At 38.4% G+C, this 20,731-nt stretch overlaps 1 protein-coding gene across 8 annotated transcripts in view; it reads left to right on the top strand.

Moving 5' to 3' along the window:
• Positions 1-19,291, top strand: part of LOC126259997 (la-related protein Larp4B) — a 392,670-nt gene extending 373,379 nt beyond the window's left edge. For 4 of the 8 annotated variants that reach the window (XM_049957141.1, XM_049957143.1, XM_049957145.1 and 1 more), the window contains 5 exons: positions 6,177-6,449; positions 9,077-9,406; positions 11,710-12,091; positions 15,008-15,182; positions 16,187-19,291. In XM_049957141.1, coding sequence (XP_049813098.1) covers positions 6,177-6,449; positions 9,077-9,406; positions 11,710-12,091; positions 15,008-15,182; positions 16,187-16,344 — 1,318 coding nt within the window. In that variant the 3' untranslated portion in view covers positions 16,345-19,291. The remainder of the gene's footprint in view (positions 1-6,176; positions 6,450-9,076; positions 9,407-11,709; positions 12,092-15,007; positions 15,183-16,186) is intronic. The other 4 variants (XM_049957142.1, XM_049957146.1, XM_049957147.1 and 1 more) reach the window with 4 other exon arrangements.
• Positions 19,292-20,731: the final 1,440 nt, after the last annotated feature.

Here is a 20,731-nt window from a genome sequence, read left to right as displayed (position 1 = left end):
CTTGTTATTAATCCATTTACTAGGTGCACAGTAATCCAGACGACGATTTAAAATCTGCTTAGGCTTTGCCTACAATTCCTCTACATCCATCCTACTGGAACAAAGTTATGCCATTTCACTTTCAAAGTGAGAACATGAACCAAAGACTCCAGCAGCACAAACTGTTTGGCCACTTGATAAAGAGAACCCTCTGTGTGGACAAATAGCTAAGCTAAAGTTTATTTTGTAAACACATCAAGATAGGTGCGTGTTATTACACTGAAATTCGTACGAATAGCAACATAAACTGTTAATGTTAGAAGTTACCAAATAATTTATAAAAAGTCAGTACACCTAATAATCAGTTAAAAAGTGTAGGAAGTATCATCTACAAATGCTGAGAGGGTAAATTTGCATATAAAAGCAGTAAATTAAGAAAAAAACAACATTAACACAGTCTTGTACAAATGTCATTTGAATTTAAATAAAATAATTTTATTGAATAACAACACAGAAAAGGATGATTGAGATGCTTGCCCTGTCTGACGGCCCTTTGACTACTCTCGAACATGAGTATTTTTAACTATCAGCTGCTCATCTATATCCTCAAGGAGATTGAGAAACCTACCCTTCTCAGCACAGTGAAATAGTCTTACATGCGAGTAAACAGCTGGAGCACAACATATACTCTCAATCAGGTGAGCCACAAAGTTTTCCACCGCATCCTTTCAGTTAGATGGCAATGTATTCTATTCTCTGCCGCCTCCTTTCAATTTGGCTGCGACATGTTCTCTGCCGCATCCTTTCAATTTGGCTGCGACATGTTCTCTGCCGCATCCTTTCAATTTGGCTGCGACATGTTCTCTGCCGCATCCTTTCAGTTTGGCTGCGACATGTTCTCTGCCGCATCCTTTCAGTTTGGCTGCGACATGTTCTCTGCCGCATCCTTTCAGTTTGGCTGCGACATGTTCTCCGCCGCATCCTTTCAGTTTGGCTGCGACATGTTCTCCGCCGCATCCTTTCAGTTTGGCTGCGACATGTTCTCCGCCGCATCCTTTCAGTTTGGCACCAAAGTGGTCCTCCACTTTATGCTCTTCTTACATTCTGTAACATTTTTCGGTGCATTGGCATCATTACATCTGTTAATTTACTGTTTATAAATTTTTGGTATCTTTTAATATTAATAGCATATCTTACGTCTTTGTTGCAGTTGAGATTTTGATATGTGCCTATCCATATATTTAAAAAAAAATGAACTTTAGTGTGACTGTTTGCCCACATAGAAGATGCTCTTGGTTAAGGTGGCCAAACCATTGGTGCTGGTGTGCTCTGTAGACAGTAACTTAATTTTTGTGTTGTCTGATACACGGTTTCTTTTTTTAAATATATTTGTAGGTGTGACTGTACATCCATTTATTTCTAAGCACATGTTTGGTATGACCACATTGGGCGATGTATGGTATATATTCTTCTCTTTGTATTTTTTACTGCATTCCACTGTCTTGTATATGCGTGTATCGTATTTGTTTCTTCCCCCTCTCGCACTAATCATTGCTAATACACGGTCAAAATAGATCTGCAATAAATTCAAATTATTCGTGATTGATCGCTGCATTCTTCCATTTGTAACTCTAATAATCTAATCACTATTAATACCAAATTTGTCAGAGCAGTTACAGAGTGCTGACAAGTGAACCACACTAGGCTACAGTGCCACTATTACCTGTAAATTGTCAGTGTGGATGAATTGTCACAGATAAGATACCTAGTTGCAGTGCTTCCTTTAACAGAGCTGAACTGGTTGTGTTGCTGACTCCACAGGAAAGAACTGTGTGTGCAGTATCTGCTTGGTTCCTGCCAACACTGTTTCCTTCTCTCTCTCTCTCTCTCTCTCTCTCTCTCTCTCTCTCTCTCTGATGAGTACATGATTTTTCAATAGTAGACTAGGTGTTGCATTTTATGGCCAATTTTCTTACACGATTCTTTAAATTTAATAACCTCAGGTTCAAGAAAATTTGCAGCATTGGAGATTAATTTTATTTTCAAGGATTACAGTTGTTCTCACATGCTGATGGTAAGCTGACAGTTACCTCTGGATTTAATGAGACGTGGTGTGCATGTACCAAGATAGGGTCTTAAAATTACCACTATCACCTGTGGTCAAAATACGACCAACTGTGTTTATAAAATAATAAGTTTTCCCCTTCCCCACCTCAGCTTTTTGTCTTCGTCAGGCCCGTTAGTGTTCTCCTTTGAGGCATAGCCTGAAACAAATATAGTTCCTGTATAATAAGGGAAATAGTAGGTATTCATAATGACGACATTAAACATCAGAACCTTAACCACAAAATTTGAAGTGTGTGCAAATGAACAAAGTTAGTTCCTTCACTGTTAGACAAAAGTAAGAGAAAAAAATGCCAATCAACATTCTCTGTTGCCCCAGGAGGCTTTGTAACTGTGATGTTTTGTGACCCACTACTTGCAGTGACCCAGCAGTTACGGCATTGTAACTGTCTGGTTTGAGTGTGTTACTGCAAATGAACCATCTGCAACGTTTTAACGCTTTAACTGCTCTGGATGTGTTAATGCGCGCGCCTTTGTACCTGTCCCTGTGTGCTCTGAACGTGTTTACACGCACCACCAGTCCTTCTACCTGGTACTCTGAATGTGTCTACGCCTACACATGCTCAGAGTACCAGGTAGAAGGACTGGTGGTGCGCGTAAACACGTTCAGAGCACACAGGGACAGGTACAAAGGCGCATGTGTTAACTTGTCCAGAGCAGTTACAGGGTTAAAATAAAAATAGGTAGAAAGCAATTTCATGAAACATTGTTACCTTTGTATGTCATTTTCACAATAGCACCTGTTGGCTACATGGAGTAGAAGTTGGTAGCAGTGTGATGGACAGAGGAAAGCTTTGCTTGTATCTGTGTCTACTTCCTTTGCCCTTCTTAACAGCTATGCTCACAAGATACACCCCTCCCCCACCCGACCCCCCCCCCACCACATCTATGGCATAGCTTTTCCAAATTACTTGTTTTGTTGGCTTCCTTGTTCAATTAATATTAAAAAATTGTACGTCATGTATTCATATTATATTATGCTTTGTCATGGCAGGAGTCAGTGTGCCACATGATGCACTAGTGATATACCAGTCTGTTGCCGTTAATCATTTAATCAGAGGTTTTAAAGTAAGAGCATGCATTTCACCCACAAACTAATGTTGCTAACTAAGTGATAGCAATAGTTTTTGCTTTTTTGTAGTTAATTGCAGAAACATTTGTCATGTGGAGCTTATCACCAGGCTTGCAAACTTTGAGCAGAGATCAATTAGGAAATTGATATGGTGCAGACAGAACACAGTGGTGACACCACAAAGTATTGTTACACACTTGTCTTGTTACATGCACACCAGTCACGATATGTGCAAAGCAATCTTCAATTTGTAGCAAAACACATGCAGTAATTTTGATCAGTTGAGAAAGACTGCCACTGTCAACAAGAATCCAGTTTGCCTCCTGCCCTCCATAGTAAAGTTGAATCTAGTGATTTTGTTGTATGTGAATGATGCCTGATACTGATTTTTAGAGAGGATGGGGGGAAGGATTGTAACCAAAGGATCAGGGAATGTGATTTCTCCATTCATGGAGATCATAAAAGGGCTCATTGAAGCACACCAGTGTAAAATACATTAGCAATCCTTTATCTGTAAATTGTCAGAAGAAATAAAACATGTACTTCGCACAAAACACCATGAAGCTCTTGCTGTCAGGAATGTTCCAGTGGCATGTAAGAAAAATTGGTTGCCCTGCGAGTTAGGTTTGTAACGTACATAATAGTTTAGATTGTTGTACATCTTAAAACAGCAGCTCTTATTGGCCATGTATTCATGTTTGTGTAGATCTTGAATTTTATGAAAAGTATTGAAGTATTATAAAAATGCTTTAGTTGTAAGTAATAAAGTTGTATAACACAGCAAATTAAAATCCTCCATGGGGAAAACTGTCTAAAGTAGTAATATAGAAGGAAATATTGGGAAGTATGTGGCTTTTATGATTAAAGTCTGAACTGTTATTTGCCTTTTCATTTATGCTCATATTCTTGGTGTGTTGATTATGAAAGTTGTTTGCAGTAGCTAAATTTTTGTGTCCAGTGTGAGTAATGAATTTATCTTGTATTAAAAAGTAATAAAAATACATATTACTGTGTACACAATTGAAATATAAAAGTAATTTTCTTTGAAATTTTTTGCATTCATTTTAGCACAAGAAGGGAATGTCTTTTGGAACAGTGTGTCACAGGACTGTATTAATACACAATGCAGGTTCATTTCTTTTCCTCTGTTGTGAAACCGTTAATGGTTGAACGAATTTATCATCCTCCTCCCACAAAGAAGTTAAGTTCTATAAAGTTGTCACATCATCTCAAATAATACTGAATAATATTTTAGGATTGGAAAAATGGTTCTAACTAGAATTCATCTGTACTCCCAAGGCACAATTACTGATACTGAGGCTTCAGAACAGCTGTAATTTGCAGTGATGTGGACTGCACAGTGTGTTGGCAGATGGTGCCAATCTGTAACCATTCCTGACAACAGAAAGTTGACATGATTATATGAATATTGTTCCCGGCATTTGGATTACTTGCAGTCCTTTCAAGAGGCTTCCTGAAAACTCATCATACAACACTCATGTATCAGCAGCAATGTGACTAATCACCATAGTTCAGTCCTTTTCTCCTAGCTGTATATAGCTAAGTAACTTTGCTGCCGGGAATCAGTAAGGTTTCTTGCATGTAGTTCTGAATATTTTGGAGTGAACACTTGTAAGTGGTTGAGAGAAACTAGCATTGATGTCCTGCACCATTTCTCACCTCTTAGAGGAAAGGAGTTTGTGTTACTTACTGACTTCGGGTTGAAATTCTCTTCAGAATTCATTGCAGATAAAAATATTTGCCACTACCAGTAAATCTACAGGACAGTATGTTCAAGGTATCTGTGAAATTCTTGTGTGTTCTTAATTTGATCATCTTCTTTACTTTATAAATAGTCTCATCCCATTCTCCTTAGTAGTTTCATGTTACACATGGAAAACAATACACTTCAGCTATTGGCTCTGTCAGCTCTGTGGATACCCTTTACTAAGTTTCAGCTCTCCCACGTAGCCTTATTCTATACAGATAATAGTCTTTGAGCTCATTTCTTCAATGTTGGGTAAATGGTATTTGACTTGACTTATTTCTGACGGGAGCTTTGCAAGAGCTGTCGTGGAAATTTATCGGTTACAAAAAAATATATATGTAATAAGTATTTGTTGTGGAAAGCAAAAACATTGTCATTTTAATTTTTGTTGCTCCTTAACAGTGGTGTTGGGCTGTTTGATTTCCATTGTGCCTTGGTTACATTGCACCAATGAGGATATTATTGAAGTAACATGGGTTTTACATGTGTAATTTGTGCTTAAATCTGTGTTAACTAATTATAGCTTTTCACATCCCTGCGAAGAAATACGAAAGAGCAAGCTCACGTAGTAAAACAATATTTTGGATACAGTCTGGAGTCGAGTGCTTTATTACTTAAGCTCTTTGGCCTGCTTCATATTGTGAAGTCCAAAATTTACAGACTTGCTAAAGTAGTGAAACTTCAATTTCGTGCAGTATCTTATAAACTTCAGATGGACTATTATGTAATACTAACAGGCGTGGCTTGTGTGTGTGTGTGTGTGTGTGTGTGTGTGTGTGTGTGTGTGTGTGTGTGCTCATTACAGTATTTCAATATTTGGTGGAGTGGTTGTGGACAAGAACAAACATTCCACTACTCCCCAGAATTTGAGACTTTTCTCAAAATTTTTGAGACTTTGATGCTTTTTTCCTCATGTTTGTTTAAACTATATGGTTGCAGCTTGTGTTTTTACATACAATTTCTTGCATGTGTTCAGAAAGTTCTTTCCATAGAAGAGGCTTTTCCGTTGTTAAACTGCTTGTTGGGACTAAACCACATGTCACTGAATTAGGTTTATGTATGTTATACCAAATTATGTAATATTTAGGACAATTTCTGATTGCATAGTGTGGGTTTCTTTCCTTAGAACACTATAAATATAATTTGAACCATCACATCACTTCAGAGTTCACATAAATCATTCTTATCTAAGGACTGTCTTATTTGGAATTACTTTCGACTGCACGTTGTCAGGCACAGGCGGAGACGGAGAGAGGATGAGGTTTTAGTAACAGGGAGGACACCAGCTGTGGTAGGAGTGACGAAGCCTGCATCCTCAGGGGGGAGCCCCCAGCCCGTGAACAGGGAAACACTCGGTGTGAATGTGAGAACTGCTCAGTTTGACCTCGAGGCCACAGCATTCCCACCACTTCCAGGGCTGGAAGCTGTGACTGGAACTGCCACCAAAACTGTCGCGTCTGTTGAAACGACGCATGCTGAGACGTCAAGTTCTCATTGGGAAAACAGGTAAATTGATTTCTGTTACATGCGAAAAGTGTGTAGCATTGCACGATTGTGACACCTGCACGTTGATAAAGTGGACAAAGTTGTCATATGTATGCAGAATAAATGTTAGTCCTTATATGGGAGTTGTTCTGTAATAGCATTTGTGTATTCTTAGGTAAAGACTGTTGAATTAAGCTGGATTCATGGCTGCAATTAAGGTACAGCGTACCAATATTGAGATTTTCTCTCTCTTTATAGTAATGAATTTGATGCTAACAGTTGCCCTACTTCTAAATTAGTAAGATACTGTAAGATTATTTTTTAAAGTTGTGGCTTTAAGCATGTGTGCATTGCTTCACTTCTTGCAGTGATATTTTGCTCTAATTTCTGTGCACTGCATGTTTAATCATCACATGTTCATAATTTGCTCTAAACGTTTGTGAATTGGTGCTGTAATCATGTTTTCGTGTGTTAGCTATGTCGTTAAAATTTTGTAAGTCTAGGCTTGTTACCCCTCTTTGTGCTCACCCACAAGCTTTGTGCTTAGTGAAGTTTGTGTTGCCTGCAGGTTATGTCATGGTTCAGAATTCTGTAAATCCACAGCTCTTAGGCATGCTACACAGCTCATTAAAGAAAAGGGGAAGAAAACTCGTTCATGTCTTTATGATATAGTGTAATCGACTTGTCAGTTGGATTTAGCCTTTAATTTGAAAAGTAGACTTCACATAAAAATGGTGCAGGTATATAGTTTCTGTGAATATGCCAAACTATAATGTTGTAATAGAATATGTACAGTTGAGTCAAGTAGTTCATAATAGTTGACCTAGAGAAATACACATTACATCCTTGACATTCCACAACATACAAATATTTTTTGGGTTGTCACTCATTGTTTACCCAGTTAAATTAGGTTATTATGTAATGAGTTCTGAGCTGTGATAAATATTGAAAATTGCTGTTTTAAACTTAGATTCTTTGTTAGACAATTTGGTACTGGCCAGGTGCATTGTTAGTGTGTTTATCAAGCTGCAGCATGCTGATCTGGATCATATTGCAAAGTTTCATTAGAGAAAATCATTATATATGACTGACAACACACACACACACACACACACACACACACACACACTCTCTGTGTGGAGGGGGGGGGGGGGTCGGGGTCGCAAATGCTCCGTTGCAATGTGCTGCTTCTTGGTAATAATAATAATAATAATAATAATAATAATAATAATGTCGTCGAAATTAGTGAACAGCAAATTCCTTCCAATAAAATAAGCAGATGGAAATTACAGATTTCAAAAATGTCAGATTAGTATTAAAATTTTACCATTTCAGTATATCTTTAGGTGGGGCATCAGTATTTATCATAATGTATTTGGTAGCCATACAAGACCACTGAGTACATTCAAAAATACAGAGGAGAGATGAATGTGATTTGCCTTAGCTGTTAAGATTTGTGAAATAGTTGATGAAAGTCCACCTGCAGAAATTCCCGTCCAATCCACCACCTATTGAAATTATTTTGTACTACAGGGTGATTCACGAAGGTATGCAAATATTTTAATATTTTACTCTACAAGTAAACCTAAAGAAAAAATTTCATATAAACATACCTCTGCAAATCTTTAGCTAAGATTAATAAAAGATTTTGCTTGAAATGCAGCAACTTCGCTAATATGAAGCAATCGCAAAACTGTATGAGGTTAAAGTAAAACACGATTTCCATTTATTTTGTTGTTATTGTCCTGGTGAATCTAATAAAACATATCAGACGTGTATCTGCAGTAGTTTTCCAAAACATCCAGAGAAGCAAAGACATAATGGTTCGTGCATTCGGAATCCACATAGTTGGATAACATATGCAATATTCGAATTGCAGCCATAGCATTACCATCACATTTGCCATAAATAAACACCATATCTGTGTATTCCTATGTCTTAAATTTGAAAGGCATCCCCATTTCATAAATCTATAAACTAAAACAGTTACTATGTGGTTTCACTTAAATACACGTGTTCTTTCACTGAACAATACAGCAGACCAATAACAACCAATTAAATTGAAATCTTGCTTTACTTTAACCTAATACAGCTTTGCGGTGGCTTCATATCAGTGAAGTTGCTAAATTTCAGGCAAAATCTTTTATTAGCCGTAACTGTGTAACAAAACATTTGTGGAGCTATGTTTATATCAACTTTTTTCTTTAGTTTTACTTGTACAGTAACATATTAAAATGTTTCCATATCTTCGTGAATCACCTTGTATAATAGTAAACTTAGTGTCAATTGGGATGTGAATGAGAGAAAAATTGAATTGTAAGTAAATTTTGATAGTTCCTTTGCTCATGGTATAAGTACACACATAACGAACTGTGCCATTATGTTGAATGTGTAAACTTGCGTGCAATACCTGTCTGTAGTTAGTTTCAAATAATTTTGTTTTGTCATGTATGCAGAAGAGCATTTACTTTTAGAATCTGATTTCACATACTGCATGGAATGGCATTGTGCCCTGCACCATTTTTCTGTGGATTCTGTACCTAAACATTCCCACTTCATTGCGTTGTGAGCCCCCTTTCTGTGGGCAATCTTGTGCATCATGCAAGTTACAGTTTTCATACAAACTCTTGAAATTATTTGCACTGCAGGCTGTCTGATGTCGTTAAGGGGACAGCAAAACCTAAATGCCAGGCTGGTGGTACGAATGGCAGTGGGAAGGAGAAAGAAAGCAGCAGTATATCACCCCGCGGTCTCTCACCAGTGCCCACTGTGCCTCCTGCGCCTTCCACTTCTCCAGCACCTGCCTGTACACCTTCGCCAGTTGCAGTTGCTGTGGCAGTAAACACTGAAACAAAGTCATTGCCCTCGCCCCCACAACTGCATGGCACTCAGCATGAGCGTGAGGTGAAAGATGTTGGCACGGGTAGTGACACTGCATTGAGCCTGGTCACTCTCACACCACCTTCTTCCCCAGATAAGTAAGTCAGTTACCTAATTAAGAAAAGAAACCTAATTCTGAAAGTCTTTCCACACCACAAATTTTTAATCTAATAGATACACATACCTTTGCTTGTATTTCTGCCTTGTTAAAAACTTTTTAATTTTGTACATAACAAATTAAAATTGATCTTTAACATTAAAAATGTTTCCTTTGCTTTTGTCTCAAAATTTGCAAACCTCTTACCTAGTTTCAATCATGTTAAAATGCTTTCTCTCTTAATGTGTTTGTGTAGTGCACTATAATGTAAAAATATTGCTTACTAACTCTCTCTGTGTGTGTGTGTGTGTGTGTGTGTGTGTGTGTGTGTGTGCACCTGCACATAATTTTTTGAAAATCCAGTTATGTTTGTAACAATACTCATTTAACTTCCAGCTGAATAACACCACCATGCATGTAAAGTAACCCTTCTTCTGATAGTGTTGTCCCAGTTAGGAATGAGTCCTTACATGAGTGACCTGCACATGTAGCTAAATTTAAGTTACTATGATTCTTAGTACATACATGCTTATCATGTAAACCTGCAGGCAGCAGTAGAACATTAACATATACTATGCTGTTGCTGTTGTATAATCTGGTGGAAAAATCCAGTGTGATATGTCCCAACAGATTTATCATAATTTGGCAAACTGTTTGAGATGTGGACAGCTGAATAAGAAAGACAAAAATTGCTTAGCGTTTGGAAGAGTTGTCTTTCAGAAGTTCTGTGACAAAGCAATGTACATGGGTACTCACTGTCCCCGTATGCTGCTGACGGACTGCTGCTCAGCACCTCCACAGTTTGATCAATGCTGATCTGTACACCTGTACATAGTAAACACTATTTTGTAGGTATATGTGCAGTAAAACTCTTGCAGCAAGATCCCAGGCCAATGAAGGCTTATGTCCACTGCTGTGAGTAAATGCTTAGTTATTGGTAAAATTTTGTATTATACTGAAGTAGAATAACTTACTCAAGAATGTGCTTAAAATGTCATGTTGCTGAACCAAGTGCCCGTAAACGGGTGAAGAATGTTTTAAGTGTGTAGATCAGTTTGGTTATAAAATTTCAATAACAGCCATATTTTGAGTGTGTTCAGTGGAAGAACAATGAAATTGTTACTTTTATTTGTTAAATGTATATTGTATTATATGTTTCTTCTTCACTTACAGCTGTAAACTTAAAATTAAATGTGCTGTAACCCATCTTATAGAAGTCCTTGGTGCATTGTGATTGTAGTGAAAAATTGTATTTGTTGGAATAATTTTATTCACACCAAAGTTTTGTATTTCCTGCTCAGCATCTTCTGGTTGGTCAGTTTGGATGTTTAATTCAGGTGTGCACCTTTCAGTTGCAATGTGTTTTAGTATAATGCAGTACTGCAGAAAGTTTTGCTAGGAAATATTAATATAACTACATAGTTTCCATGTATGGGAAATCTGTGTCAAAGCATGCTACATAAATGGGAAACAAAGATAATGGGATAAAATAGTGTGTATGAGAGTTTGAGGTGTATGCTGCCCATAACAATAACTACACTACATCGTAGATAGGGTTCTTCCAACAAATGGGACTGTTGGCTGCCATTCTAATACAGCCAGTAGTTTGGTAGGATTTTGTTACTTCTCAGTCCACCATTTACAAGACATTGTTATCGATTTAGTTAGTGGTCAACATGCTTTGACAGTTATGTCTTCATAGTCATAAATAGAAGTCATCAAACCAGCTATCAATGCCACCCATGAGATAGAATAGAATAGTGGTGGGCTGGGAGGGGCAGTGGAGGAGAACATTCTGAAGTACTGTGAGTAGTGATTGAGAATGTGGTCCTGTCTGTTGAAATAAGACGTAAAACTTGCTTTTCGTACATATTGTAGTACCAATTCAGTGTCACCTACACCTCTTGACAAAGTATGATCACTACTACATACAATACATAATGTCCAAGCAGCTTACAGATGCTAAGCAGCATGCATTGGTGGAGTTTGCAAGTGTTAATTGCTGCTTGTGCTGTTAAGTTTTGTGAATGGTGAATTTTACCTAGTTTGTTAATATAACAGGTGTAATGGTGTGTGTTGGCTGCTACTTAGCACCTTTAAAATAATGTGTGTTGGTAATGATGATGCACCATTTTTAACATGTTATGAACCTACATTCTTGAAAATGGATTTATCTCAAAATATTTTTAATTCTTCTTAATTAATTACGTATTCAAAATTTTTCTTCAGTTTCTTGTCCAGAACCAAAGACAGACATTAATTACGGTAATGTGGAACATTACTAACACTCCTCTGTAATTTTAGGACAGTTCCTGTTGTCAAATGTATGGCAGACAAATCAACAAAGACTGATGATACCCTCCTGAATGGTGACAATTCGTGTGGGTTTGCTGGTGTGAATCTCCGACCAGATTCGGGAACAGCTTTCAGTACGAAACAAGGAATGGTGACGTCTAATTCTACAGCTGCAGTACCAGTCACAAAGCATGTGCCGACAACTACAAATGCAGCCACCATGACAAGTGCTGTGGTTGTGACTGATACGGTAGTCACGCCCGCCCGCCAATGTCCACCAACTGTTGTCACAACAGGCCTGCCACCAAACTCAATGGCAGCACCAGTAGCAAGTTCTGCATCTGTACCAGATACTTCTGCACCAACTTTGGCGCCAGTCAATGCTTCACCAGTAAGTTAATTAGCTTGTTTCTGCACAGTATCACAGAGCAGCAGCATTAATACTTTTTATATTGTAGGGGAAGGCATTTCAGGTTGATGAAATGGGAAGTCCAGTTTGGAATATCAACAGAATTCTGAAAAGGATAGATTGCTACCACCGTAAAGATGACACCTTGTATTCCATGCAGGCACAATGAAAAGACTGTTGCACATTGAACTTTCAGACACAAATTTCTTCAAAAAGCAAAAATGCATGCTCATTCACTTACTATTGTTGGAGTGGGGTGGGGAAGGGGAGGGATAGCTGGTTATGGTGTTTGGAGTGGAGGGGAAAAAGGTGTGTGCTACTCGGCAGAGTGTGCGTTGGATTAGTGGCAGGTGGGAGGACAAGAAAGCCAGGTGCAGCATTGTGAAGTTGTGAGGCGATGGTAGGGGAGGGGGTGGGGGGAAAGAGCAGAGGTGGTGACAGGTGGGTCTGTTTCCAGAGTGGTGCAGTGTGAAGGTGAGGGGATGTGAATTTGAAGGTAGACGGGGTGGAAAATGTTTTGTGTAGGGTTTGGCGACAGGTGGTTACTGTAGATTGAGGCCAGGTTGAGTTAGAGAGCGGAGGATGTGTTTTAGAGATAACTCTCATCTGTGCAGTTCAGAAAAGCTGGTTCTGGAGTGGAGGTTCCAGATGGTCCAAAACTAGCCCACAAATAAGATTCCACATACCATTCCCACTACTCCCAAGAACCAGCTGCAAAGGAGTGCCCCATTAGTCATCCAATACTGCCATGGACGGGAACATCTGAACCACATCCTTCGTTAGGGCTTTATCTGTAATTGTCCTGAAATGAGGGACATCATACTTTTAATCCTTCCCAATCCTCTTAGTATTAAGTCACCCACCCAACCTTCACAACATCCTAGTCCATCTCCGCAACTCCCAAATCCTTCCTCTTGGCCCAGGGGTCATACCCCTGTGGAAGACACAGATGCAAGACTTGGCAAGTCCATCCACCAGCACTCCCTTTTCCAGTCAAGTCCCCGACTTGAACCTACCCCATCGGAGGAATAGAACACTGTGAAAGCGGCTGTGTCATATACCAGCTCTAGTGCAATCACCGCGCAGATTTTTATGTTGGTATGTTTACCAACCAGCTGTCCGACAGGGTGAACGGCCACCTCCAAACTGTGGCCAAGAGCAAAGTTGACCACCTTGTGGCACAACATGCAGCTGACCATAACATGTGTGAGTTCAGTGGCTGCTTCATAGCCAGGACCATCTTGATCCTCCCCTCCAGCAACAGCTTTCTGAATTGTACAGATGAGAATTATCATTATAATACATTCTCCACTCCCAAAATTATCCCAGCCTCAATCTACAGCAACCTTCTGCTCCCACACCCTCTGCCTAACAATTTCCATCTCATGTGCCCTAGCTCCTTCTCCCACTTCGTCTCCTCACCCTCATTGTGCACTGCTATCTGATTATGTACCCCATGTGTTCTCTCCCTTTCTGCTCCCCCTTTCCTCTCCTACCATCCTCCTCCCTTTCCCACAACAACCAGACACTGTGCCTGGCAGCCTTGTCCTTCCACCATCTAATCATTGCAAGCTCTGCCAGGCAGCACTCACTTCTCTCCCATCACTCGTGCCTCACTATCCCTCCCCCTTCCCTGCCCCTCTCCGGGTGGCTGCTTCTGTTAGATGCAGTTGCATTCTTGTTAGAGTTGTTGGAGATCATGGTAATCAGAACTCGAATGTGTCATATTTTTGGCGAGTAGAAATCTATCCTCCTCATAATATTATTGATGTATCAGGCTTAAACTTTGATGCATGATGTAGATGTACCCTGTGAATTCGATTGACAAATTGTGAAACGTAAAAGAGTCATACCTGTTCCATTAGTTACTTAAAATGGTGCTTTTCCTTTTATTCATTTTAGTGAAGTATGATTGTCGTCTTTGGAAGAAATGCCATTAGGGTGCTGAAAAACCACAAGACCGCAAAAAGAACAGTTGCTTAATAGTTACTTTTATAGAACCTAGATTTCGCACGTAAGTAGAGAGCTTGATGAAAGGATTAGTAAGAGGTACACAACCGTGTGTTCTTAAGTGGTGCATTGATCTACATGTTACCTGCTTTCATCAAGCTGAAAGTTCGTAGGCTGAGTAAAGCAGAATTCACTAGAGTTAAACTCACATTAAACTTTGATTTGCAGAAGTTTCTAGCCATATAGAGCAATTGGAGTGGTTCACATTGCCTCCTGGCAGTAAAACAAATTATTGAGCCATTAAGTGTAAGCAGCATCATTTACTTACTTGTGGCATTCTATATATGTATGATCACTGGTCTCCTTCCAAGACCAGCCACTGCGAAAATGTGGCAGACTGTAAATGGCACCATCATGTTGCATGCTGCACAACCAACGATATTAACAGCTGCTTTTATATTTGGGCTATTTGTATTTCGAAAACACCCCAATCCCCTCAACAGACACCAGCTCTAAAGAAGTATGCAGGTAGGAAAACATGCCCCCCTGCACAAGACTTAACTCTGTTCCTGCAAACCTCTGCTGCTCCCAAACCAAGGCTTCTCTTCACCATTCCTAACCTTATCTCTCCCTTTTTCAGGTGAGATTTATCTTGCTTAGTTTCTAAGCATTATCGTTCACCAATTAAATTCATTTCTACTGGTGTTAAGCATAATTATTTTTATTGCTATCTTTTTAGCATTTATAATCAGATAAGATTCTGCATTTGATCAGGCCTGAAATTGATGTCGTGCCATTTGGGGCAATGCACTGCAAATTGCACTTGGTGTACTGCTCACACACCAACTCATAGTCCAGCACACAACTTTTAACATGTCACGTATGTCATGGCAGCATATATGTTGTCATCTTTATAAGACTGGTTTCAATATAACAAAAATCTTCCAGGTTGAAACGGCTTGTGCTACGACACGCCTCAGCTATGCACAAGTAGCGCAGCACAACAAAGAAAAACTAATGCAGCGTGATAAGCAAAGCTCAGAGCAGCAAGAAAAAGAGAGAGAGAAGGAAAAGAAGAAAGATACACAGACAAGTAGGGGCGCGCAGCATAACGATTCTAGAGGTGAGTTTGCAAAGCCATTAAATTGTCCTCAGATTGAGTAATTGAATCTTTGTGAGGTGATTGTACTTTGCCTGCAGCAGAATGTGAACATTAGTCGAGCACGATGCTAGTGCCACTTCTCCAAAGAGAACTTTGTGTGCCCTTTCTGTTTTTTTTTAACTGTGCTCACTTATTTACCACTACTATGCAAATGTATTACACATAATTAGTACTGTATGAAATGGTTTACATGTCACATGGCTGTAAATTGGTAAAACAGATGGGCGCATGAGATTAGGCAGGTGAGAAGATAGGTGGAAAGTAATTAGTGTAGCATGTGATACATTAACCCACAGTTATTCTAAAAAGCAGTGGGGCGAGCGTTGGTAGTTGAGCATGGATTGTTGCATATAGTGCAGGCTGTTTCATCATTGCAATGTTCAGTATGTGTGACAAATGAGACACGGAAGATGTAAGTGTTTTTAATATGTTTCTTGAGACTGGAACACAAACCATGCCTTCACGTGAAGCACGAATGCTGCCTCTAGAGAGAAAGCTGGAGCAAGTATATTGTGACAGAGAGCAAATTGCTGACAATGCAAATTGTTTCTTTGTCGTCACTGAGTGCATGTTTCACTATGCTCATCACTGCAACATAAATTAATTTTCTTATGAATAATCCTTTTATTTGGCAACTATACTGCCTTCAGTTCTGTAACTTAGTGCCTTACTCAATTTAACAATTTAAGTTACGGCTGCTATGTGTAAACATTCTTACTTACCATATGATTCACTTTTTCTCCCACCTCCATTTTCTCGTTGCCACCCCTAGAGTTGTTTCCCATTGTTACGTGTACAGTCTTTCCTGGGGAATGCATTGAAATATTGATACAAATTTCTTTAGATGGAAAAGAAAGTTACTACAGTTAATTCCATTTCTTCAAAAATCTTTCATGAAAATGATGAATTTGGGCTAGTGTTGTTCGTTGATTTGATATAATTATTATTATTTTCTTCTTCTCCAGAACAAAGTGCTCCACGTGAATACAGGGAAGGCCAAGCGAGGCAACATATGGGCCGTGGAGGGCCAAGACCTGTGTATGACCGCGACCGAGGAGGATTGAGAAGACGTGAAGGTGCACCTCGTTATCGTGAGTTCCTGAGACCGCGTTCCCCAAAGTAATGGTTTGCTGATGCTGATTAATGAAACAGGGTTCTACACATTTATACTTCCTGAATTCAGGGATCTCCTTCCTGAACAACGAAAAAGTGAATAGTTTGATTGCTCGCTCAGGTGTTAGTGCATCAGTTGCAGTGATAGATGCTGCTGACACATTGTGCTGCTAATTACGGAATGTGGATTTGTGAAGTTACTTGAATTTGTGGTTTCGTGTGGATAGCCTCGGACTAAACGGTTTAATGTATATAATGAAGTTCTATTTCACTGTAGGTTTGACCTAACAAAACAGCCCAAAGTTGGCACCAAGTGCCTCATAACTGGTTCAGAATCTTGAACTCGTGTAAAAATAGTGCTTTTTGTTGCAGCTTGCAAGCACTCGTACATAAGCAACTGACTTTTATATGTAATACATATATATATATATATAAATATATTAACTGTATAACATAAATGGAAATGAGTGTACATTAACTGGACTTAAGTTATTTAGTATATGGTGTTGATTGTGGTTATGTAGATAGCCAGTCAGAGTATGGTCATTTCATACGCCTTCAGTTAGAATTGTGCACGTAACTCATGCGGAAGTAAGTTTTCCAATGTCTACCACTGGATACTGCTGATGTTAATCATTGTTGATAGTCCTATTTGTGGTTTGTTGTAAATGCTCTTGGGCATAAGAATTTATATTGTGTGCGGAAAAAATATTTTGAAGGTGTCATTAGGCTCCATAGAAACTGAAAGGATTTTTTCTTTTTCTGCTGGTGGTTATGTGCGATTTCGATGTTTGAAAGTCTCACTTAGCTGAGATAGTGTGACTGTGTGTGTGTTTATGTGTGTGTATCTAGCCAGAGACTGTGATAGCCCCTATGTCTGACAAATACCACACATGTGAATGTCTTGTTAACAGTGTAAAATATCAGGGATATGTATATTTGAACATATTACTGCATAAATTTATATATATACATACATATATATATATGCTTTGTTGGAAAGTTTTGGAGAATATTAACCTCCATATTGTTTGCATTCTTTCACTTTTTATTACTATTGTAATTATTTTGTACCCATTTATTGTTGGCAGTGTGAAAAGTATTGCTATTTTTAACTTGCCCATAAACATACAAAAACTTTATCTTTCTAGCTTCCTCTGGCCTTTATTAGATCTGCAGTCTAAAATAAATACGCTATATAACAGCTTACAAACTGTAGAGGGTATGTGTAATGTATCATCATGCATTTTTGGTTCTCTGAAGTAGTTAAGAGAAATAAGAAAGACTGACTTCACAAATGTTGTACTGAATGCTGATTCATTCACACTACTGATGTAGTTAATTTTACTTCAGATTGGAATGTTTTAAGTCTTAAAATTAAGTTTGAGTAACAGGTAGTTTCATAATGTACTGGATCTGTGTTGAACAGAATGTAAAGATTTAACAGGCCTATATTGAGCAAAATGGCATTGTGTAAGAGGGAAAATATGGAACAGTGTGCAAATGTTGATTGCTAAGTAACCAATTATGACAATAAGTAATGTCCTGAACTTTCTTAATAAGAGAGTCAGATCACCGTTGGATGTCAACATAGATTCAAGATTACCTTCAAAGTTATCAAACCAATTTTAAGAATTGAAATGTTTTGTAAATGTGCATTTCTTTGAAGTGTTGCACTGCAGGTGCTTGTAAAGAATTATAGTTTTAAGTGGGCAACTTCTAGCTGATATTGTATGTTGGAGTGCATGTCGAGTGGCTGTGTGTATATGAACTGTCCCTCCCTTCATTGTACAGAATTAAATTTATTTTTGACATGTAAAATGGTAATGAACTCTGGCAAAAAAAGCCTTTCCTGATTCACTGCAGTAAAATAAGTTATGGGATAAGACAAATGTGAGATGAAGACAGTGAAAAAAGTATTATGCCAAAAAAGGGTGTTGGGATATGATTGAAGAACTGAACGTGCAGTTGCAAGATGAATTGTTAGTGCTTTATTAATTGTATGTAACTGCAAAGTAGTGAGCCATATGCTGCGGAATTTCGCCTCGTCGCTTAATGCGGAATTTGAAGACTGGATGGCTCATTTCATTAATATAATATATATTACATATTTCTATGTACACGGCATGCTTTTTGTGGACAAGTGTGTGTGAGCAGATTGTGTTTAGTTAAATTCGGTATCTTTTTCTGCAAATGCAATGTAATTTCATGTCTTGGGGCATCACACTAAGGTGAGCAAAATTGTGATGATTCACTTTCAAACTTCACATCTAAGCCCATATTAATTGTTGTGGAAAAATTTACTTGGGTTACATGTATGAAGGCATTTAGCATTTTTATCAAACAAAAGCAGTTGCCTGGTAGTGTGAACATTGATGTTGTAACAGTGTTCCTTTTGTAAAAGGTTCCTGTATATTGTCAAGGCTACATATTGTCCCACCCCTCTTGCAGTCAAAGGACCCACCTTACATTTTTGTCATTCTGTGAAATAAATTTTGTATAATGCTATATCATCACGTGTTACACGGAGAGTAAATCTGTAGAACGTAAAGAAGCAATGTCTGTACTTTCTGTTAAGAGAGATATGTGCTTCCATTAGACATAGCTTCTGGTGTTTTGAGTTGAAAGTTTGTTCTAAATTTTCTTATAAACAGTGAAAGTGCTAAGTAGGTAGTGCTCCACAGTTGCATGCCGTTGGATTACAGGAATGTCAAAATTGGGAATGGGACATACGTATTCCATATAATGCAATGTTAAGAATAGTAACTAAACTGTAAACATAAATTCTACAGACTTGTTCATTTTATGTATGAAAGACAATGGATATACAGGTCTAAACATAATGAAATGGTGTATGGACCTCTGCTCCCAGATTGTTGTTTGTTGGTGCCTTTGTTAGAGCAGGCAGTTGAATGTTTGGGAGGGAGGTAGTGTGGAAAATACAAGGTTATTTCATATTTGGTCTTATTTTTGCAGAAAGTATTTGAAGGTATGTACAGCAAGAATGTTTTGTTCAGAAAACTGGTAAAATTCTTATTTAATTGTCATTATTTTTGGGTGCTGAAGTTGTGTATCTTGATGTGTTGAGTATGGAGTTATGTACACCAGAACAGGCCTTAAGATGAGTCAGGTGATGTTTTGGTTGTTCCTTTTTCTGTTAATATTGGTTGAAAATAATAAAAAAAAAAAATGCTGCAAGTGCTTTTCCGTGTATGATGGCCCTTAGTTCCTTCAGTTTTGCTGCCATAATGAAACTTTCAGTCAAAACTGTAAGTATACTCTAATGTACTGAAAACGCGCTGTTAAACTGATGCTTTCAAATAAGTACTTGACAAGCTATTACCTTATCCAGTTACTCAAAACCGTACAGGTGCTAAATGATTTTTCGTGTTAACATCAATGGTGCCATTCCAACCAGCCTTTTTACGTTGGATTTTTATTACTGTAATGCACCTGACACAAAACCTAATTTTGTGAAATGTGCATTTGTGCAATCAAATGTTTCTGCCTGGCTTTAAAGTTCCATCATATGTCATTAAGTTTTACTGCCTACTTCAGTTAATGTTGGCACATGCATTTTGCTGCATTCTGTTGTGCACTCCCAGGCACACTAATGGGATTCTGGAAACAGAGTTGTTGCACGAGGGGGTTATTAATTTGTTTTTAGAAATAGGCATGTTATTGTACAAATTACATGGTCAGATGACACTGTAGTGAAAGTATCATGTGATAGTTTGTTGCGTCTTTCATGTGTGTGTTTAGAGTATAAAGTTGGCCAACAATGTTCTAAATGTGGGTAGAAGGTATTGGAATGAATTGTTAACTGAGCTCTGTTTTGTGTTTTTTGTATTTTCAATTGCATGCATTCCTCTGTGTTGGAATTCGATGATCAAAACATAAAGTGGTGCAGTTCTTCTCGTAAACACAGGTCGTTTAATAACCATTCCCAGGTAACAGAACTGAAATCTTTGATGCAAGTACTAGCACACACCTTCCACCCCCCCCCCCCCCCCCTCCCTCCCATACTAGCACTGTGGGCTACTAAAGATCGCAGGTATCTGAATAAGTTAAGTAATGAGCATGAGCTTTGCGCCAATGTACTATGTAGAAAGTTTGTTGAAATATAAACGAAATATTTAATTTTAATTTCTCCTATAGAAATTACTCCTTTATATTGTAACATTCCATTAATGTTAGACATGTTACTGCTGAACTTGCTCCCTTGTACTTTACCAGAAGTGGATACCATTTTCTCATGTCCTTCTAAATTGTTGTTAAATAACTTCGATGTTGGCTTTCTGTATCAACTCACCACGCTCTTCGTAGTAATCTTTACTGTCCTAATCTGGTGTAGACTGCTGAGAATAGTGACTATGCTGAACAGTTAACAAAACTTG

This window comes from Schistocerca nitens, chromosome 5 (genome assembly GCF_023898315.1).
Source record: "Schistocerca nitens isolate TAMUIC-IGC-003100 chromosome 5, iqSchNite1.1, whole genome shotgun sequence".
Taxonomy (NCBI): domain Eukaryota; kingdom Metazoa; phylum Arthropoda; class Insecta; order Orthoptera; family Acrididae; genus Schistocerca; species Schistocerca nitens.
This window is presented reverse-complemented; position numbering and strand designations above follow the sequence as displayed.